Raw genomic sequence first — 23803 nt, forward strand, 5'->3', positions numbered from 1 at the left:
TAGAAATATATTCAACAGGGCTTCTGCAAAATTAATAAAATTCTTTAGGTAAAATGGCTTTGAAAATCATATATTATGCTTGAGGAGGAGTGAATGTGGGAGGGGGTTATTGTAGTCGGGCTTGTCCTACTTGGGAGGAAGGAGGAAAAGTGAGGAGCAATCATTCCCCTTCCCTTCCCTCCCCTCCCTGAAATTCCCAGGCTGTTTGTTTAAAACCAATGGATATTGCCAGTAGGCATGTGATGAAACTGAGGGTGCTGTCCCTGTCAGGGCAGAGATCCATGGTCTATCCGGACATTTCTGTTGTCCTTTTCATATAGCCACGTCCCCATGCCAACTAGAGTTCCTTTGGTAATAATTCTGAAACCACTGATGGGAAGTGGAGATTTTCCTGGAAACCCTGACATGGGTCATAGCACTTCATTAATTAAATCATTTCCAGGGTCACTCTAAGCCCCTGTTTTATACCCTATTCCATTTCTCCTCCAAAATTATGCCCAGGCATCTTGTCCAAAATAGTTTATAAGTGGCTCTACGATGAGATCACGTACAAAGGTTAAGTGGGGGCGTTAACTAGGGACACAATATCCATAGTGCCACACAAAGGTATTTCTGTGTCCTCTTACTGTGGAATACTGATGCCTAGGACAGCTGCTCCCAAGAGTTTTCTCCTTTATTTATAATTATACAATCCAAAGCCAACTTGAGAGCATATTATGAGGAACATCTCAAACTGATGGGCATGACATGGTAATCCCAGCTTGACCCCTTTGGTTTCCTCCTTATCAAACAGAGCACGATTTGGGGTCAGCCTATCTAGGTCTATTTACCTTGAATTGACTACTTAAAGCTAGACTCTCACAACAAGCTCAGGGGTCTTGCAGTGTAAAAGTATTGATTATTTTTCTTGCCAGCAATTACTAAAAGGCCTGTGTATGGAAATATTCTCTTTTCCTCTTTATTAGAAACTTCTCTGCTGAGGCCTCAGCTGACCCCGGTATACGTGCTAAGGCCAGAATCTATGGAATCCAAAATCAAGGCACAGCAGCCAACACCCTCACACCCCAACCATTTGGCAGTGCTTTCTCACAGTCTTCTTCTTTGCTGAGGCCAGTGAGACCAGAATTTGCTTGCTAGGCTATGAGCAGCTGGTTTCAGCTGAGCGCCTTCGTGTGGCTAGCATTTGGTTGGAAGGCCCTGAATAGCTTACCTCCAAGGACTGTGCCTTTGCTGATGCTACACAGGCTCTGGTTGTTTGCTGAGGTCACCGACCCATACCTTTGCTGGGTCCCTGGCACAATATGCTGACCATCTATTACATCTAGCAATACCTCTGAAAACAGCCATTCATCTTTAGACAGAGCCACCATAAACTGCAACGATTCACCAACATAAAAATACCATGATACCATGTGGCCAGTTTACAAAAACAATCTTTTTTAAATCTACAAAGATGACAATACTTTTCATCAACAGCAGTTCACCTAGAGAGAGTCGATACTTTGGGTCTGAGTGAAAAACAAAATACACTGATCCACACATCAAGGTTCAAGTCCCTGCACATGAGTCGCTCTCCCAGTAGTGCTGAATTTCTACTTCTCTTCGATCTGGTCCAGCGTACCAGTGTTTAACATTCCCCTGAATTTAATTTCTCCACTCAAATTGCAGAACACTGCCACAGGAACGGGTCTTTCTGTCAACAGAAGCCCAAAAGCAGAGCAGAATATAGGATATGCTCTCTGGAGGCAGCCTAACTTCTGAAGGCAAGGGATGAGAGAATGGACTGGGCTGGGCCATGCCTGCCCTATTTCTCCTTTCAAATATGAGCCAAAACCTAGGAGCATTACACCAAAGGGGTTGCCTGCACAAAAAAAGCAAATTGGGAAGGAGTAGTCCCTTTCTCCCATTATTATTATTATATACCAGCAAAACCTTATTATTTTGAATACAGTAGGTAATTTGGCTGAAAAACATCTGATTTGTGAAATAATTGAAAAGAAAATATTGCTATTTTATACTAACACCAAAAATATAATTTGATAAATTAGAAGGTTCTTTAAATAAGTAAATTATGTATACAAAAGATGTTTATTTTAAAAATGTCTTCCATTCAGAATATTCTTATGGAAAAATAATGACTTACAAAGCATTTGCTTAATAGTTTCAAAAAGTAAAATTTACAAATTATGAATTGCTTACATTTCAATAGATGCCTTTTCACTATATACTTTAAATTAAAAGTAGAGGTACCAACTCTATAGAGGGTTAGGGGGGATAACCCAGGTCCTTGTATCTAATAGTAATATGACAGAAAACTAAATAAAATTGTAGTACCCTGCGGGGACTACCAACATTTGTCCTTGTGGCAGCCCCCTCTTCTCATCCAGTTGTTCTGTCCACAGTGGGTGCCTCACTCATGGGGCCCCTCCTCAGCATGTGAACACCCACTGTGTGTTGGACAAATGCTGATCCTTACCTGCCCCAGGTCCTCCATGTGGCACTGCAGGGCACCATTCTTTAGCCCACTGTCTCATTCTTTCTCTTGGCTAACTGATGGGAAGAATCATATCAACTAACTAGTGACGAGCTACTAATTATTTTGAACAACTTCCTGTACTACACAGTACTAGAGTTTTCTCATCTCCTGTGTAAATACACTTTAACCCAAAAGAATGAATTCATGCCTTTATCCAATAAGAGATCATTTAAAAAAAAAATGCCTTCCCAGTTTTCCTCAAGTCATTCCACAAGTACAGCCCCCTCACTCTCTTGAGATAGAATGCCGCTTACTGGTTTGCACTGTGTTTTTCTAGCTACTAAGGCAATGGAGGTTCATATAATGATACGATACCCTGTTACATTTATACGGAGCTAGCCTATTTGTTATTATCCCTATTCAGCCTATAGAATTGTGGGAAATGAACTGTAGGATTTGGGACTAATAAATTGGTATGGTTTTCAAATTGCCTTATAATTATACTACAATAATAATTATACTATAATGATTATAATTATACTAGAATATTCCAAAATTTATGTGCACATTTGTGATGATTGTGCTAGGTGCTAGAATGTGACTAATTTATTGATAGCTTATCCTGAAAAGTTTAAAATGAAGACTACATGATGTTTTTCTTCTGTCGAACTAGGAGCTGAAGCTAATTTTATGCTGAAAATTCATCCTCTGAAGAAATATCCTGTGGATCTTTATTATCTGGTTGATGTCTCAGCATCAATGCACAATAATATAGAAAAATTAAATTCTGTTGGCAACGATTTATCTAGAAAAATGGCATTTTTCTCCCGTGACTTTCGCCTTGGATTTGGTTCATATGTTGATAAAACAGTTTCACCATACATTAGCATCCACCCTGAAAGGATTCATAATCAATGCAGGTATCTAGGGTTTGATGAGCATATGCTAAATTAATTTTTTGCTTATAAAATCTCACTTTGTTTTTAATGTAAAGAACTTACCAAGTTTTATATTTTTGTCTTATAAAATAAGAATAAAAATATTTGGTGAGGTGGGAAAGTTTGTTCATATCTGAAAACTTCTGAGATGACCTGTAGATTGGGCTTTTTATTTTCTATTTCTTTAAATATTTAGTTAGTTTTTATCACCAAAAATAAACAAACAAACAAAAAACAATGCCTAATGTTAGTAGCTTTGAATGAAGCTTCAATAGTTAGGCCGCCATGTATATAAATACCTCTTTGGAAATGCTGTATTTTTATGCTTTGATTGCTCCAAAATTGCTGAATTATGATTTGACACATTTCAAAGAGTTTGTGCCAGCACGTCATCTATCTCTCCAATACTGTACTGTGACTGGGGATAATGATGTTGCCTATGATGTGACTACAAAGAAAGCTCAGCTATCACAAAAAAGTGGGTCAAAAGATGAGAATTTGACTGCTTAGAAAGCCTTTTTTCTTATCATTTTAGAATTCTTATTCTAAATAACAGATGTCCCACTATGAAAGAAGAATTAACTTTAAAAATGTAAGTGTCTCACATAATATTGCCATTAGCCCGTTGAATTTTCAGAAAAATAAATCCGTTTGGATCTTTTTTCATAAAAGACTTTATCTTTCTTGCTTCTACCAATTCCTTAGATTACCTTAAAATACACATTCCAATTTACCGAAACAGCTCTGTCATCTGTTGTACCAGAACAGGATTGATGCATCCACTAATGGAGTTTCATAAGCCTTCTTGAGGTGAATGTACCAGAGGAATCATTCTTACTTTCTGGATATCATGGATTCTCAAAATAATTTTAATGAATTTTGATTGTTCATCAATAATTCCACCAAGCATGATTTTAAAAATTAGTGCAGTATTAAAAAACAAACAGTATTATCACATTTCAACTAAATTCCTCAAAAGCATTTTCCAAAAGTGTTTCTCAGCTGTTCAATGATAAGAAATCACTGCACATTCTTTTATTCACCTTAAAAATTCAGTGCAGATTAAATATTGAAAGCCCTTAGCTGTCCTATATTAACAAACATGTTTAATCATCTTTATTTTTTTGAATACCAGCTACTTATAGTCTTATTTCCTACTTGCAAAGAAATGATCATCAATATTGAACTTCTCTCTAATTTTATAAGCACAGATTTTTGTCTTATAAAATTCCCCTGGCACAAAAGAAGTACTCCCTTTTCACTCAACTGTACAATTTTACTGTTAAGTATTCTAGAATGCTTAAGAAAGAAGAGCAAAATAAACTTTACACTTCCTCTTTTCCCATATAGTGACTACAATTTAGACTGCATGCCTCCCCATGGATACATCCATGTGCTGTCTTTGACAGAGAACATCACTGAGTTTGAGAAAGCAGTTCACAGACAGAAGATCTCTGGAAACATAGATACACCGGAAGGAGGTTTTGACGCCATGCTTCAGGCAGCTGTCTGTGAAGTAAGACGTTTCACATTATTGAGTGTTTGCTAAGATGCAAAACTTTCAAAGAATTTAGAATTTTTGTTTTCTCTTTGATTTGAGGAGTGAAAACGTAGTGTAGAAGAAAACATATCTTACTATCTCTTACTCCTCACCAAGGTGATTCATTTTGGTATGTGTTTGGTACAGAGGGACTAAACTGGGGGAGGGATTTAAATAGGAAAAGATAAAAGGGAAAGAAAAGGTTATGCACGTGAAAAGCCCTCTTTCCAAAAGGGCTGCTTTTCTCATGCGCCACACTCCAAGGAGGAACTAGAAGTAGACTGTTGCCCTCCTCGCTTCAGCTTGTTCTCCTCCTTTTTTTTTTTTTTTTTTTTTTTTTGAGACGGAGTCTCGCTCTGTCTCCCAGGCTGGAGTGCAGTGGCGCGATCTCGGATCTCGGTTCACTGCAAGCTCCGCCTCCCGGGTTCACACCATTCTCCTGCCTCAGCCTCCCGAGAAGCACCCGCCACCACGCCCAGCTAATTTTTTTTTTTTTTTTTTTTTTTTGTATTTTTAGTAGAGACGGGGTTTCTACTAAATAATTTTATTTAGCCAGGGTGGTCTCGATTTCCTGACCTCGTGATCCGCCCGCCTCGGCCTCCCAAAGTGCTGGGATTACAGGCGTGAGCCACCGCGCCCGGCCTCTCCTACTTTTTAATCTACCTTATTCTTCCTCCACTGGAACACTAGACATCTCTAGCCAGGAACTAGTGTGGTCACATGGCTGTGGGAAAATAGAGGATGTACAAATGAAAGTTAAAGCTATTTATGCAGCAGCGTTGTACCCATGCACATCGTTCTAGCCTGACTTAATGTTCATCGACTCAAACATGATGTTTACTTGAGGTAAAAACCACAGTACAGATCTATGTTATTGTACAAAATCTAATTACATGTTTATTTTTAAGAGTCATATTGGATGGCGAAAAGAGGCTAAAAGATTGCTGCTGGTGATGACAGATCAGACATCTCATCTTGCTCTTGATAGCAAATTGGCAGGCATAGTGGTGCCCAATGACGGAAACTGCCATCTGAAAAACAACGTCTACGTCAAATCGACAACCATGGTAATGTAGCAGTAGCCCCTTAGTAGATATGACTCTTTTGGTTAAAGTACAATTTTAAATTGGCAACTCCACTATTTTTGTACCAGGAAATTACCTAAAAAACAAACAAGGATAAGCCATGAGAGAGAATTTATGGAACAGTGCAATCTATAAATACTGATCAATAAAATGTATGAATCAAACACTTTGACAGTTTCTAGTAGCTGACTCTTTGATGAATGACAAAGCACAGTATAATTTTTGAAAATAAAAATGATACAAGATTTTACTTTTTATGTAATTCTAGGACAGGGGAAAAAAGTATACCTTTGCTTTTTACAAACAGACCAGTTGTACAGGGTCAATATCTACAAACATTTTAAGGAGGAAACCTCACAGTACAGTAGGTAGAAACTAAATAGAAACCAAGGAAAAAAGACAAGAGAGAAAGAGAGTAAAACAAAGTAGGCTTTCTCTATTTTGTACCTTACTTCTCTCTGCATCTTATCTATTTAAGGCCTCTTTAAATCAGTGACTATCTGGCTTGCTTCCTGAGGGTTAGTATAAGCTCTGAATCATATATTTAATATAATCACCTAGAACCATATCTTCCCTGGCATTATCTAATTCTAGTTGTGAAGAATCAACAGCCCAAAGCATCATTTACTTCTGATGTTGACACTTATTTATATATTCTTGCATATGTTAAAACAGAACCTCTCCAACTTTCTCAGTTCAGGAGACCTTAGTGTCTCAGTGATTTTATTCCATGACACTCATGGGTCAAAAGAAATACCTAATAGTTCTGTTTTTCAAGTGGTTAAGTCCAAATAACTCAACTATTTTTGTCTTAACAACTTAGTAACTCCTTAAAAATAATACAAATGTATCAAATGTAGAGAGACATGTTTCAGTTTTAGTAAGCAACTTACGAAGAGAAATTTTCAAATCCTGAAATAAGATTGGTCATCACTACCCTGATTTCTTCTTCCATGTTGATTTTCAAGTTGACCAGCTCGGCAAAGATTAATGTCATTTAAAAGAATAAGACCGAAAGTAAACTTAAAACTATGAACTCCCTCCAACTAGTTCTTCATTGGTACCTGATACATGCTGAATGTCACTGTATTTCTCTTGAAGATTTAAATTATTTCCTGCCACCCTTGGGAGTGTGCTGCAGTGCACCAAGACACCCCACACGCAGTTTGGGAATCACAGTATCAGAAGCATGAAAATTATGCTGAAATTTGTGTGGTTCCCATGGATAAATTTTAAACAGATCACCAGTCCATCTGCAAAACCCTACGAGATATGTTGAAATTCTAGAGTGGCAATTGTATTACCATATGAAACAAGTTCAACCCTTGGTCATTTTAGTTTCTTGAAAGTAGCATCAAAATATAAACATTTTAAAAGGTAACTAGAGATTGAATTCAAAAATTCAAGAATTGGAGTTATTCCAATAGCGTCTTTCCCTAATTCTCTTCTACTCAGCCTTATTTGACTTTGACAGACCCACCTACTTCTACTTAGTCATTTCTTATCTACATTTCCTTCTATTTAACCTCTTTTGATCGGTGATAGGGTTCTAATTTATTTATTGAGGAGTGGGAGAGGGTACAGGAAGAATTATTCTATTGTGAGACAAAGAGAAGGTTTTTATTTTTTAAGAAGAAATAACAATGACATTATTCTCAAATTGTATTATTCTTTGGGAGTTTTGCCAAGTCATTGAAGTCATCTCTCCATAATTGTATTTGAAAGGATACTATTGCTCATCTAGGGAGGATTTCCTAGGCAAAGAAATGCTGTAATAATTTCAGACATATATCATATTATAGAACCTTATGGAAATAAGTTATAAGTCCAGTCGAATTTTAGATAGGGCTTGGATTCTTATGTCATCAGGAAATTGGATGATTACATCGATAACTTCTCTTACCTTCTTGGTCATTGTTCCCAGTATTTAAAGGAATGACCCCTTCACATGTCACTGCTATAGTATATTGAGTAATCCAAGGAATAATGTGTTTGTTAACACCTTAGAAGGGTACTTTTATTTTATTTACCCCAGGTCTTTGTTTCAAGGAATTATCTTCCTAAAAATTCTCATTCCCTTCATTTGTAGGGTCACTGCCTACATATTAGGTAAAAGAAGCTGAAGCATTTTGATTGATCTTTTGACCACGAATTTATATATTCAAGATGTGCTACTGCTTTGGAACCTTCTGTATTGAAAGCTACCTTGACTTTGACTCTAGGCATATTTATTTGTGCATTTTAAAATGACCTCTATCCTCCCCCATTTGGCCATTATGGAGGAATTTTAAATTTTGTATAAGACAAGTAGTCAAACACTTTGCTTCTTGGCTTTATCTCCAGCAGCCGATGCCAGTAATGTTGAATGCTATCTGAGCTTCTTGGTTCAAGACTCTGAACCAAGATTCTTGGGCTTTGTATTTATAAAAGGAAATAATTGATTTTAAAAAACCCTTTATATATCTAAATTACATGGGACAGAGTTCTGTTGCTTATACATATAACTATTTCCTGAAGGTCAATGTGAACCCTAGACTAATAAAAACTGCCATTTTATTGAGTATGTATTCAACTGAAAGCACTATAGCAATCACTCTGCATACAACATCAAATTTATCTTTACAACAACTCTATAAGGTAGTTACAATTAGCCTCCTTTTACAAATGGAAGGACTGAGGGTCAGAAAAGCTAAGTAAGTTGCCTGAGGATAAACAGCTAAAACATTAATAAATTGCAGAGCTGACCCCAATCCGTCTCAATCTTATATTACAATCTGCATTCTTTGCCATGGTCTGTCGACTGAAACGTAGAAGAAAAAGAAAAATAATGTTCCTATTGTCGTTTCTTGTCTTTCTGGTTGCAGTCTTACTTATGAAAGTATAACCAGATGATTTGACTTGCATAAGTTATAAAACACTATGTAATATAAAATAATTTATATTTATACATTGTGATATTTGTATATGGTTCTGGCAAATGATGTTACACTATTGAATAAATTACATTTTCCACTGCTTTTTCTTCAAGATCAAGTGCCAGAATAAAAAAACTTTAGCAGTAATATAGTTTTATAATTTATCCGGTAATAATGACAATTTGAAATGTGACATTCTTTCTAAAATGGCAGATGTTAATACAAAAATTATTAATGGTGTAGTAGATTATTAATACTTAGGATCTGGAATTTCACCCTGTCTCCCCACCCAGCTTCTCCAGGGTTATTTCCACCCTTAGTCAGAGCCCTCCCAGAAACTGATCACCCACCCCTTGGTGGAGGCCAAGAATAGCATGAAGGTCTTCAGTAACAATGAAAGGACACCAAGGAACAAGTATGTGGAGGTCATCCAATGAATCTTATCAATGGGATTTTCAGATGCTGATGTGACTCACAGTTTTAAACAGCGAGATTCAAATTGGCAAGATCCTACCACATTCCTGTTGCATGTACGAGTGCATACCATATATTCACCAGTATTTACTGGTTTAGGCTTAGTGTTTTTCCATGCAGCCTTTTATATGCCTCATCACATTATGGCCAGTGATTCTTTATCCCTGCTATCATATATCTTCTCAGAATCCCCTTACTGCTGGCTTCATAGTTGGTTCCTTTTCCTGCAGGCTCATTTTGATAGACTAGCTGCTGAGTAGATCAGCATCTTATAGTACGGAGGCAGAATTGCAGAAGGCCTATTAGGCATTACAGAACAGTTTTGCTTTCTTTCTGGCAAAAATAAAAATAGTCAACACTGTGCCTCTCCTCATGCAACTTTAACATGTACTTGACTTTTAAGTATGCCATTTAGGAAGCTTTCTTTTGACTATGAATCTTAACTACTTGGAATTATACTTAATTTTTCCAGGACTGCAGATGAATAAAGGAGCTTAAGAAGCTACTTTGCTAATGTAGTCCATAACTTTGCTACCAGAGTTAACAAACGTTCATAAAGCTGCTACATTTATTCCTTCTGAAAGGGATATTTCTGACATTTTCAAAGTCTGGAAGACATTTATAACTAATGTTGATTTCAGACAGAATTCCATGTGAGGAGATAATTGTGATCTTTTAATAAAGAGATCCGTTAATTTTGTTTGCTGTTTCCCGACGGAGACACGGCCTTTTCTACTTCAGAAAATGTTAAATCTCTCTCTTCCTCTGCTTCTCAACTTCTTTGTCTCAGACACATACTAATAAAAATGCAAATTCATTGAACACTTATTTTGTGCTCAACTTGAAACAACTAGAAAGTTTTAAGTCCATGTGCAGCTTTTAAAAACGATTGTTCCATCTTTTGGGGCCTTTAAAAACTATGAAGTACCCGATTTCAGTTTGCTGAATGATCTGCTTCAAATTGTAAACACCATGAGAATTTTTTTTTTTTTTTTGAGATGGAGTCTCACTGTGTCACCTAGGCTGGAGTATAGTGGCACGATCTTGGCTCACTGCAACCTACGCCTCCCAGGTTCAAGCGATTCTCCTGCCTCAGCCTCCTGAGTAGCTGGGACTACAGGCGCCCACCACCGCGCCCAGCTAATTTTTTTTATTTCTTTTTGTATTTTTTAGTAGAGATGGGGTTTCACTGTGTTAGCCAGGCTGGTCTCGATCTCCTGACCTCATGATCCACCTGCCTTGGCCTCCCAAAGTGCTGGGATTACAGGCGTGAGCCATTGAGCCTGACCTGAGAACATTTAAATAGTACTTTTATAGGAGAACTAATTTGAATGCTTCTCATATTCTCAAAAAAAGTGGCCTGGAAAGAATCTCTGCAAACAATATTTAGTTGGAATTGTTTTAATTGAAAGCAAAATTGCATGTAGAAATCACCTGTGGCAGACTCAAAGTAGCCTGGCTCTGTTTGTTTGCCTTTCAAATGGGGCAAAATTATGGTTTGCAAAAGTGACACAATAAAATTCAAATTTGATAAAAATTTTTATAGAATAGAATATTCCCATTAAATTAGATATTTTGGGTAAACCTTTTTGTTGCCATTATTATTGAAAAACTTACAAAAATCATCAATGCATACCCTTCTTCAGTAAATAGAGTATCATGATTACAACTGATGTCATATTTGCCAGGAGCCACAAACTCAAATATCTCCAGGGCCAGGTAAGAAAGATAAGCAAGTGACATAGGTCAAGGAAAGCACATCCAAGAGCATATCTTGCCTTTAAGAAATGCCTCCAAATCTCTCTTATTAAGCAGTCATTTGTTAAAAACTGTCTTTTCTTGAGCAGACTTACGGTGTTTGTCTCTTTATGTTCATTTAACACCATCCAACATTCCAGTGAAATGTAGCTATTGCTTTACTTCTGCTTTATAAATGAGGAGGGGAAAAGATGCTAAAGGGGTCAGCATCTTGTCTGGAGTCACACACCCCTATATAGCAGTTCCCATAGTAGACTCTAAGCTGTGTAACATGAAACACTACTCATCATTGGTCTTAATAACTACAGAATGGTAAGTGAAGGCTTTATGAAGTTAACCTATTAAATCTCCACCATCTGAATGGTAGATACTAGTGTTTATATGTGCTTTATACCTATGGAAACGGAATCCCAGAAAGGTTCAGACAGCTGCCCAGTGTCACATAGCTAGTAATCGCAGAGCCAGAAGTTGAAGCCCAGGTGATCTGTTCCAGAGTCCGTGCTGGTGGTGTGGTTCTCAGCTGGAGCGATTTTACCCTCCAGAGGACAATTTCAGGCCCCGAGACATTTTGGCTGTCATAACTATGGAAAGAGGTGCTACTGGCACCTATTGTGGAGAGACCAGGGTGCTGTTAAACATCCTACAATGCACAGGACAGCCCCTTTGTCAAATAAAAAATATACCCAGCCCAAACCGTCAATAGCATCACTCTTGAGAAACCCTGGTCTATGCAGTTATCACGGTACAACTATGTAGATAAAAGATTTAACTATCAGGACAGTTGTTGACTGACACATCATTTGAAGTTTCATCTCCAAATAAATCTCTACTATCTGATTACTTCTGTGCTATATGCCTCTTTCCTCTAAAAAATCATGCAGATAATGGAGGTTTTTATTTAAGCTGTTTGGTTTTTATATCTTATTACAATATTCCATACTGCAAATTTTATATATTCTATTATAAAAATTTGTATTATGGATCTCACTTGTGTAAAGAGAATCTTAAATGCTTTTTATCCACCTAGATATACACATTATTAAAATTCTACCATACATCTGTACACAGTTATCTCCTTACCCAAAATTGCCCCCAGTGAATCCTTCTTACCTCTTCTTTCCTTCTGACATTTATAAGTTACTTCCCACAGCCTTAATTACTTAGCAGCTGTCTTGGCATATTGCTTTCCTTCTCCCTTTTACCCCGAAGTGCTTGTTATCTCTACTAATTATTTTCAGAGTTTACAGAAACAACATGTAATGGGTTAGACAGAGAGGGAGTTGGAGTTCAGGAGCAGTGACGTCACCAGAACAGGAGAGTTGGCTGAGAGGGAACATGTCTCCTGCTAGTGAAATAAAAGACATAAAAGATAAAATACTTTTTTGAAGATACGCTGCTTCATGAAGGAAAGGGGAAGGGGCTTAGGCAATGGTCATTAATCCACAGGTCTCCTGTCAACAGTGGTTTACTTAAACATCTGTTATACATTTGTAATTTTTAAATATCTGCCTTGAGGTACTTGGAATTCTCTTTTAAAAGAGATTTCTCTCTAGGGCTCAAAAAATCTGTTTTTTTAGGCTTGAAAATTCGACTAATCTTTTTTTTTTCCTTTTTTTTAAATTATACTTCAAGTTCTGGGATACATGTGCAGAATGTGCAGGTTTGTTACATAGGTATACACGTGTCGTGGTGGTTTGCTGCACCCATCAACCCGTCACCTACATTAGGTATTTCTCCTAATGTTATCCCTCCTCTAGCTCCTCCACCCCCCGACAGGTCCTGGTGTGTGTTGTTCCCCTCTCTGTGTCCATGTGTTCTCATTGTTCATCTCCCACTTATGAGTGAGAACATGCGGTGTTTGTTTTTCTGTTTTCCTGTGTTAGTTGGCTGAGAATGATGGTTTCCAGCTTTATCCATGTCCCTGCAAAGGACATGAACTCATCCTTTTTTATGGCTGCATAGTATTCCTTAGTATATATGTGCCACATTTTCTTTATCCAGTCTATCATTGATGGACATTTAGGTTGGTTTCAAGTCTACTATTGTGAACAGTACTGCAATACATGTGTCTTTATAGTAGAATGATTTATAATCCTTTGGGTATATACCCAGTAATGAGATTGCTGGGTCAAATGGTATTTCTGATTCTAGATCTTTGAGGAATCGCCACACTGTCTTCCACAATGGCTGAACTAATTTACACTCCCACCAACAGTGTACAAGTGTTCCTATTTTTCCACATCCTCTCCCGTATCTGTTGTTTACTGACTTTTTGATGGTCACTATTCTAACTGGCGTGAGATGGTATCTCATTGTGGTTTTGATTTGCATTTCTCTAATGACCATGACTGATCTTCTTAATAAGCTTCTGACCAAACTAGAACTTTCCAGATTTAAGTTTTGTGTTTATTTGGTCAAAGTGACTTCCTGTTTTTGGAGAGGGAAAGAGATTAAGAAGTCTTTGAAAGCTGCTTACATTTTAGAGTGCCATTTAAATATTGATTTTATGTGAGTTAAGTAAAAGCTGGTTGAAAACATGTATTAAATTTTTGTTAAAATGCAAATGTTTCTAAAAATTAAGAAGGTGAATGCTTGGCAAGCTGTGACTATCTTTTCTCAAAGCAAAAATACTTGAAAAGTAGTTGTTGCCATTAAAAAATATTTCCAATACAGCTAGACTTACCTTGCCTCTACTTGTTCTCTTTATTCACTAGCATTATGCAAACTGTCATAAATCTATTTTAAGGTTATGCCTTTTATTAGGAACAAGTAATAAGAATTTAGCTGGCAGAATTTGTGTTTTTGGAGGGTTTTTTTTCCCATTGCTTTAAATTTATATTCATAAGAATTGCTCTGAGAAAAACTTTTCTTATGCAGACCCACGTGTTAATGCTTTTTAAGTTTCTTTATTAGTTGGTTTCATATCATGTGTAAAGGCAACTCATGAAAATTTGATTTGTTTCTATGGCAACAAGTATAGATGATAGAGAAATAAAGTGTTGTTACTTAGAACTTACGTTATAAGTGAAACTAGCTAATTTAGCTCTTTTACCAAGTTCACATAGTTGCCACAATACAGAAATGTTTACCAAGATGGTTTAACAGGATTTTTCCTTAAAGAAAATACAGTTAACATTGGAGAGTGCATTGGGAAGCAAAAACTATGGAGTAATTTGTACTTAAATGTTATGATACTAATTGGGCTCAGTTGCATACTAATCTTTGGCTTATGCCATTAGGCACCAGTGAATGAGGAGAGACTACTACCAGTGAACTTTAACATCATCTCTCTGATAGGTATCTAGCTATGAACTTGTTATTTGAGACAATCATTTTAATTTCTAGAAAAGTATTTATAGAAAAAAAAATTACCAATAATACATCTAACTACATAACTGTAGATAGCAATTTATATAATCATCAGATTTCTCACGTTCTCTAAACTAAATTTTATTCCAATTTTCCTACTCTTCTGTAACTTTCTCATTACCACAGAGAGTGGCACAGATGGCACAACATAAATTTTATTTATCAAAGTAAAGCAGGTTTAAAGTACATCATACAACAAAAATATTGAGCATAATGATAAGTTGAGACATCTGTAATCTATACCTTGTATAAGCAATTGAAATAAGAATCAGAATTGGTATTAGTTTTGATCATTTACTGCATGCAAGAAAATGCACTAAAGAGTTCACATACTGCTATTATCTTTTTAATCTTGCGAGCAATCATGGCAGGCAGGTATCATTCACATGTTACAGAGGATGGAACTGAGAACTTTTGTTGTAAGGTGACAAACCTAGGAGTTGAGTAGAGAGTTTTCTGCTTCTAAAGAGAGTTATTATATCATGTTTTTTATATATATGTGTATATATGTTATATAACTATATCATGCTGTATATCAAATGTGTATATATAGGTATATCTGGATGTTTCAATGTGTATGTGTATATATATGTTTATAGGCATATATATACACACATGCATATATATTTGCAGTTCAATATTTGTTACTGAATTTCACCTTAGAATGTGATTGTCACTAACGTGTCTCTATTTCTGAATATTAAATTATCTGTCAGTTACATCACTTGGAGTCCAATGTTAATCTAAAGAGATGCTGATCACTCTTTGTTAGTTATGTTGCATTCAGCTCTCTTCATCTTTTTAAGTTACAGGTTTTTATGGGACTTTTGTCTATAAAATATTTTAATACATGGATATTGATGTTATGTTTTTTAAAAATTTAAATGTCTCTAGTAAAACCATAGTCCTTCCCAGGTACATTTTTATGTAAGTCATACAGTTTTCTTCATAATAGATGTTTGAATAGGATGGAGCTACGAAATTTCACTCCCTTATTTATTTTATTATTCATTACAGGAACATCCCTCACTAGGCCAACTTTCAGAGAAATTAATAGACAACAACATTAATGTCATCTTTGCAGTTCAAGGAAAACAATTTCATTGGTATAAGGTATGTTAACTCCGAAAATGTGAAAATTAAATTTTTTTCATTGGTAATTGAAATTAAGACATTTCTTTAGAGCCACAGATAAGGATTCTGGAATTATTATACTTTGTACAATCTAAATTCTATATTGTATTACTAAAGTATCCTTTACAATGTCTTAACTTAGCATTTAAGTATAAGTTCTATTTAGGTTTGTAATATCTAGAACTGAATCTGAGAACTGAGAATTGTATTCGGTACACTTGAGCGCAACTTGATGCTTAGGGTGGTCTCAAATGTGGCAATAGTGGAGAAGCCTTACCAGGAAAAAAGTAGTTCACAATCCATCTTTGCATCTTGCATGTCTAGAGTGCTTCTTATTCTGGTCCATGAGCATAACCTCCTAATAGGTTAAAGTTGGAGAATATCAGCTTAATTCTCAATAGCACTGACACACCTAGCTTTGGTCTAAGTCATTCAATAATGGACCAAAAAGGGCCATGGAAGTGGCTGAGCCAGTCAAAGCCTTGGTGACATAAGAATAATCTTGGTGGTGTCTGGAGTCCTTTGGGCCAGGTGAGACCCTCAAGCAAAACAAAGCAGCTGTGTCACACTGGAGGTGCCACGGATCCCTCAGCCTAGAACTGTTTCTCTGCAACGCTGCTGTAGCTTTCTTTTCACAGTCTTTAAGGCTCTTTCTTCCTAGAAACTCTCTTGTTTTCATTTTCATGAAGCTATGACACCTTAATTTTCATTATGCATCTCTGTTCACTTGGTCTCCTTCCTCTCCTTTGCTATCTTTGCTTCTCCCATCTACTCCCTAATTATACATCTCCCCTCAGTGGCCAGTCCCCAGTGCCCTCTACTTATTTTTTAAAACTGCAGAGAAAGTGCATTTTTTTGGCTTCAATAAATACTTGAACCCATTTGGATTTGCCACAAGCTGGTGTTCCCTCTACCAGTTTCCCTATTACCTACCTACCTTATCATCTGAAAGCACTACTTTAATCACAACACTTCTTCCCTTAGAAACCTATGGTGAAGCTTTATTTATTTAGGGTAAATGTATGGAGTACAAATGCAAGTTTGTTATATGTGTAGATTGCATAGTGGTGAAGCCAGGGCTTTCAGAGTATCTATCACTCAAATAGCACACATTGTACCCATTAAGTGATTTCTCATCATCCATCCCACTCCCAGGCCCTCACCCTTCCAAGTCTCCATTATCTATCATTCCACATCATGTATACACATTATTTAGCTCCCACTTATGGGTGAGAACATGTGCTATTTTTCTTTCTGTGTCTGACTTAGTGAAACTTTATTTAATTTCTTGTTTTCCCAAATGTATATACCATGGAATCACATTTTAAGGTAACAACAAACTAACATCTGCAGAAGTAGGACTCTGGTCAAAATTAAATGGCCCAAACCACTTTATTAACAATCGTAACAGCTTCCACTTACTGAGTACTTAACTATTGTCAGGGATTGAGTTTGTAAACATTTATTAATCTAATCCTTTTAGCAACTCATAAAAATGAGGGCAGTCATCTTAATATGCCCATTTTAAAGATAAGGAACCATATTTTAGGAGATTAAATACTTACCCAAGGGTTTCTAACAACCCAAATCCTTTGCTCTTAACCTCTAAGCTTAACAGTTGGCTTTGAAATACCGTGCAGCTTTTCATAGCTTTTGCGTCCTCTTTGCTGTTTCTCTAACATTATTTCTTGGTAGCATTATTGGCTCTAGCAGTTTATTCCTATTCCTTTAAAAATTTGCCATTAACTGATAAGCCATAAAACCAGGTTTTTTGTTATTAATTGAATTATGCACAATATTAGAATCAACTGGCTCCAGTGTGAGCCCCATGCATGCCCTTTATAGTCACCTCCTTTGACTGCCTAGAGATCTTTTTTATCAATCACCCTTCACCTGGGTTCTAACAACCTCATGGCTGATCTCCGTAATCCATCCTCCATCTGGCTGCCAGGATGATCTGTTGAAAACACAGTGTGACCACAGTACTCCCTTGAGTAAAAGGTTTCAGCGGTGCCCTCTGAATTAGAAGACCAAATCTCTAAGGTGGCACATAAGGCCATGTGGTCTCCGCTTGCCTTTTTGGCCTCATTGCCCCACTGTTCCTTGCCTTGCAGGGATGCTTCTCATCTCTCAGCCACACTTCTAATCCTCCTGTGCCTAAGCACTCAGCCAGGCTGTTTCTTTCCTCTCTGCCTTTGTTCTTGCTGCCCACCCTCGCCTCTCATGTCTGGAAGTCCTTCTTCCTCATTACTTTATTAACTCTTTCTCATACTTTAAGACATAGCTTATAATTCACCTCCTCCAGGAAATAGTCCTTGGCAACTTTCCCCAGATCTCAAATGCTTGCCAGGTATCCCTCTCATTAGGGTCTGTGCACATCTCTATTGTTTCACATGTTCACATGTACAGTGTTTAGTGAAATTGTCATTTATATGCCTGTGAGATCCTTAAGGGTGGAAACTATGTGACCTAGTGATTTGGCATCTCCAAAGTGTGTATAAAGTAGGAGCTCAATGAAAGTCTAGTAAATAAATTTTTAAAATCTATAAATGATAATTTTTTCCTTATGACTTGAGATACCAAATTGTTAGTGTCTAAGTAATGACTGGCATCCAGAAGGAACTTAAGGATATTTGTGAATAGAATAAAATGCAAGAATAAATGGATTTCAAAACTTTTTACCATTTGATTTCCTATAAATATGTGCCCTTTATTCAGATTGACTTTTTTTCTATTTTTGCTTCATCTTCAATTCATGTAGACCTTTAAGCCTTTGCTCATTCTCCCTAAAAATACCTACGGTCTTCTCCATAATTAATAAGCAACATCCATCAAGAACACATACCCCATGAAGTTTCCACTTGTGACTATGATTTTTCCTAACTGAAGAAGTTTTGGGAAGTGCTTCATTAAATAGTGTTAAATCATTTCCAAATTGCAGGCCTACTCTGAACCTTTTAAGTTGCAAATGTGCATTTTATGTTTCTAAGTGGAAGAAACCATACGCAGAACTTCCCAAGCTTATTTCCCCTCAAAACCTTTTGTATGCTTAAAATCTCTTGAGCTTTACATTCCATGGAAGATGTGTGGGAGATGTTCATCTGCATTTCGATTGGATTTTTAGGTTGTAATGTACAGTGATTCCGGATGCACACACACAGTCATGCACATATACAGACACACACACAACCACTACATGGGTATATGTTCTGGCTGCTCTACTAGATTGCTTATATTTTTCTTGTGTCTTATATGTTTTCATTCATTTAATTGTTCACCTTCAACTGATAACTACAAAAATATTTACTATTTTTTGGTTGCTAACCCATTACATACTATTGTCATTCTTTAAATGCTACTCATATGTTTAATAGGATCTTCTACCCCTCTTGCCGGGCACCATTGCTGGTGAAATAGAATCAAAGGCTGCAAACCTCAATAATTTGGTAGTGGAAGCCTATCAGGTATGTATATATTATATACAATTTTTTAAATAAAATTTTTACACCAATTTCTGTGGCGAGGTACAAAGTAGTGCTATGTCATCTTGAGAGGAGAAGTAGAAAGCATTTTAGAATAGGAATTAGGAATCTGACGTTCATCCCTGGCCCTACCACTAACTAGCTTTTTGCTTTGGGAAAGTCATTTCTACTTTCTGTGCCTCACTTTTCTCATTGACAATCAATGAAGATTGGGCTAGAGGCTATCTAAATTTCCTTCTACATCCAATGCTCAGTGAATCATCAAGTCTTAGCTATAGAATGTACTTCATTATCATGAAATTGCATCATTTCCTATCCCATAATGATAAAGTAGAAGTCCACAGTTACATAAGGCAATAATCTGCCAGGGAAATTGAACTATCTGGGATACAGCAATTATTAAGAGGACTGTGTTGGGGTCTCTATGATCAACCACTTGATTGTTCAACAATTATTTTAGCAGTTTTATCAAAAGAGTTTGATTAAAAGAATCACCTTAGTGGATATTCTATTTTCTTGAGTTCATCATTGTATGCTGTCATCAGTCCTATGAAGAGTGAATGCCTCAATGCAAAGAATTTAAAGGAACATCTGTTCTTTCAACCTGGATCATTCCTGAATAGAACAACCTCTGTTAAGACATTGCAATAATAGTGACTGCTACTTTTTTACCACTAAGATCCAGTCACTTTCCATACATGACCTCATTTAGTCCACACACCTGATCTATAAGGCAGGTGGTTAGTACCCACGTTGTATATTAGTAGAAACCAAGACTTGAGAAAGTGAAACAAGCTCATCAAAGGTTGTTCAACTAATAAGCAGAAGAAAGTGGGATCCGAATCCAGGTGTTCCTTTACTTCAAGCCTCAGGTGCTTCCTCCTGTGTGATACCACCTGTTTTTCATTGTTTTACAGTGTGTCAAAAGATATGCTTTATGCTACCTTGAATTTATGGGCCAACTATAAAGTCTCACTTTCCCAAATCCTCTGACGCCCTTCCTGACATGTAGCGTTTAATAGTTAAATTGTAGCCAAAGCATTGTGGAAAAAACTCTGGCTTCTCTTCTCATTTTCTCCAGACAGCGCACCTGCCTTTAGCTTGGGCATGAAAGAGAAAGGTAGGAAGTAGACACAAGATATAAAATGAAGAACTTGTTTAAACTTTCAACTTCTAAAAGGAAAATAAATCTTGCTTGATTTGTTTTCGCTGAGTATAGTTTTCTATGTCTGAAAAGTATGCTGAGTAAAATAAGGAAGAGCATCTTAAGTTACATCTTTCTGACCGTTACAAAAGAAAAGAACAGTGAGACTGAAGAGGGACTTATCACAGAAAATCCAATGTGTCTACAATTCGTTCCCATCAGTAGTCTGTTCCCAAGAATAGTCAAAATAAGAGAAAAGCTTATGCTGTTAGAAACCACCCTAAATTCTTTAGTATGAACCCGTTTATTACTCCAAACAAAGTATATAAACTGACAGATTTTTACCTGTGTGTCAGACTGCCCAGTGGCAAAGGAGATAGCAACATTTGGTTATTTTGCCTAGCATAGGTATGCAATGCCTTAGCCCACTGTAAACAGTGGAAAACCTTAAACAGTGGAAAAATGATATTAAATCCAACAAAAACTTACTGTGGCTAACTACTCTTCTTAAGTTGGAATTCTGTTATTATTTTATATATGTTTATATTATCAAAAATCTTCTAAACTTTCATTTTGTGTTCACAGTCCAACAGAATCAATTCACAATCCATTGAAGAATTATATAGAATCTGCCTCTGTACCTACTAGATACTAAAAGGGAAGCTTAAGATTATGAATTTCTGAATCCCCAAAATGGGCAAAAATTTAAGGATTTGTCTTCACTTCAGGCTTGAAAAACATTGGCCTAACTAGCAAAGATCTTTTTCTTTTCTTCTTCTTTTTTTTTTTTTTTTTTTTTTGAGATGAAGTTTCACTCTGTCTTGCCCAGGCTGGAGTGCAGTGGCGAGATCTTGACTCACTGCAACCTCCACCTCCCAGGTTCAAGTGATTCTCCTGCCTCAAGCTCCAGAGTAGCTAGGATTACAGGCATGTGCCACCCACACCCGGCTAATTTTTGTATTATTAGTAGACGCAGGGTTTCACCATGCTGGTCTGGAACTCCTGACCTCAAGCAGTCCACCTGCCTCAGCCTCCCAAAGATCTGGGATTAGAGGCATGAGCCACCACACCAGGCCAACTAAGATCTTAAGAGAAGCAGAATTTTAGAAGGGTAAACTGAGGATGTTCATTGTGTTAGGCATTTCCTTCTGATCTGCTGGTTGCCACATATCAACATCCTTGTATACCACTGGAAGTTTCTATTGATTTACCAAAATTATACAATTAATTGTTGCAGTATCTATGAGCTCTCTGGAAGACAAAAAAAATGTGACTGACATAGTCTTACCTACCGTAAATAATATTTACATTGAGAAATTAGAGGAAAGTCTCTTTTTCTAAAGATATGCTGCCAGAATTCCATGATTATTTGTCAGTAAGCACGTGTTTCTATGTTGATTATACCATTGAAGAAGAGAAATCACTCAAGTAAAGAATTAGAAGCCACTGGAAATTATTTTTCTTTTCATAACCAGCTGCTTGCTCTTTTCTTTAGGTACATACTTCATTTTTCCTTTTTTTTTTTTTACAAGTGAAGGATTTTTGCATGTGGTAAACTCAGTTGTATGGAATAAAGTGCACACAGATCTGAAGCATACATTAAAGTTAGCTAGATCCTTTGGAAGTCGAAGATTGTAAAGAAAGAAATTAGTGTGTGCCTGCCACACAATAAGCATTAAATAGATATTTATTGAATGAGTGTATACATGGGTGAATAAATGAATGAATGAATGGTTTTCTGCCCAGTAAGAGGCCCTATTTTGATATTAAGGATTGCAGCAATCTTGGCTGACACAAACAAGTCCCAGGGACTTGGGAAAAATTCTAAGCCATTCTTGGAGAACCTTATAGAACCACATAGAACCATATCTGTTAGGTAATTCTTGCTCCTTCAGTGTAGAAATGGCCTTCCTAAAATGTACTTGTCAATTCTGCGTCAATAAGGCATTTTAGCTATCATGATAGTCTCAATTGTTTGAAACAAAAAATATTTCTTTAGCAGCTTTATATGACAGAAGCATTTTCTACATTTGCAGGTGTCAAGATTTACCCTTTATGATGATATATGTGTTCTCAATGTTTAATTATACTTTATCATAAAATATAGTTATTACTGGATTAAAAATGGCTATTTTGTTAACAGACTGATAAATATCTTTGAAGGGCTCAAAGTGCAGTCATGGAAATATGTAAAAAAATAGAATAATTTGAATGCAGATAATCGAATCCTTCAGTATTTCTTATGTATTTCAAATACAATTGGGTCTTTATGTGGAAACACTGTTTTTATTCATCCTTTTATAGAAACAGACTCTTTGATCTAGTTAAAATGAAATCTATAATGATTTAGTAAGCTTGACTCTGCTTTGTTGCTTACATTTGAAACTACTCTCGTATGTAATTTAAAAATAATGTCTCTGCAGAAGCTCATTTCAGAAGTGAAAGTTCATGTGGAAAACCAGGTACAAGGTGTCTATTTTAACATTACCGCCATCTGTCCAGATGGGTCCAGAAAGCCAGGCATGGAGGGATGCAGAAACGTGACAAGCAACCATGAAGTATGTGGGTGTGCATTTTTCCCTTTTAAAATAAACTAAGTTGCTTGGCATATTTTCTTACAGAAAAGTCAAACCATTCTGAAACATTTTACTTACTACTGCCTCTAAGAATCTTATTTATACTTCAAGGTAACTTTCATTGTCTCTCCTCAGAGTTCCTCTTTGTTTTAGCTATTGTTCTCTCCAACTCTCAGGTTTTAATATGTATAAAACCTGTATGTATAAAATATGTATAAAACCTATACATTTTAATATGTATAAAAACGGTTACTGTCTTAGAAATAGTGATTTCCTTCCAAATCTCATTTTGGAAGAATGGTTTTTCTTACCTTTTACATTGTTTTTTCCTTTTCATTTGCTTACATGCCATCTTTCCTTCACTTTCAATGTGCGTGTGTGTGTAATATTAAACAATTATTTATCAATAGTAACTTTAAACTTAGGTGTCACGACCAGCATAAATTAGGAAATCATTTATTCTCAAATAAGTAGTGTCTATACTTATAATAATGATAATGCCTTTTTGGTTTCATATTCACAAAGTCTCAAAGGAATGTGAAATTTAAAGTCACATACCACAGAAAAGAATGGGAATGATAGAGCAGTTGATAAAGGCTAAGAATTTCAAAATCTTTCACTTTGTGATTGCCCCAATACACTCATAATTATCTAAATTATCTACAAGGAGGTAGGGAAATTTGTTAAAAACAATACAAAATGAGAAGAGCCATCATTGACCAAAAAAGAATGGAGAGAGATCCAGATTGTAACAGTATCAGAAACAGCACCAGAGGAGAGAGAGATTCTCCAAGGATTGGCACAATAGAAAGAGTAACACAAAGAAACATACTCTTTAAGGGAGTCTTTGTTGGGTGAAGTGATTTTGAGTGAGTCATTTATGTCATGAGGCATTGTCTCATTTTTAAATGA

At 36.4% G+C, this 23803-nt stretch overlaps 1 protein-coding gene and 1 non-coding gene across 2 annotated transcripts in view; both read left to right on the forward strand.

Annotated features, from left to right (window-relative positions):
* ITGB8 (integrin subunit beta 8) overlaps positions 1-23803 on the forward strand; it is an 86083-nt gene that overhangs the window by 46219 nt on the left and 16061 nt on the right. The window contains exons 4-9 of the mRNA XM_050785401.1: positions 3150-3396; positions 4765-4930; positions 5863-6021; positions 15573-15668; positions 19064-19153; positions 22739-22873. Of these exons, the coding sequence (XP_050641358.1) occupies positions 3150-3396; positions 4765-4930; positions 5863-6021; positions 15573-15668; positions 19064-19153; positions 22739-22873 (893 nt within the window). The remainder of the gene's footprint in view (positions 1-3149; positions 3397-4764; positions 4931-5862; positions 6022-15572; positions 15669-19063; positions 19154-22738; positions 22874-23803) is intronic.
* LOC126951823 (small nucleolar RNA SNORD56) lies at positions 1446-1516 on the forward strand. Its single transcript, XR_007724671.1, has one exon. It is a non-coding gene; the product is annotated as a small nucleolar RNA SNORD56 (small nucleolar RNA).

The sequence above is a fragment of the Macaca thibetana genome, chromosome 3 (assembly GCF_024542745.1).
Source record: "Macaca thibetana thibetana isolate TM-01 chromosome 3, ASM2454274v1, whole genome shotgun sequence".
NCBI lineage: Eukaryota > Metazoa > Chordata > Mammalia > Primates > Cercopithecidae > Macaca > Macaca thibetana.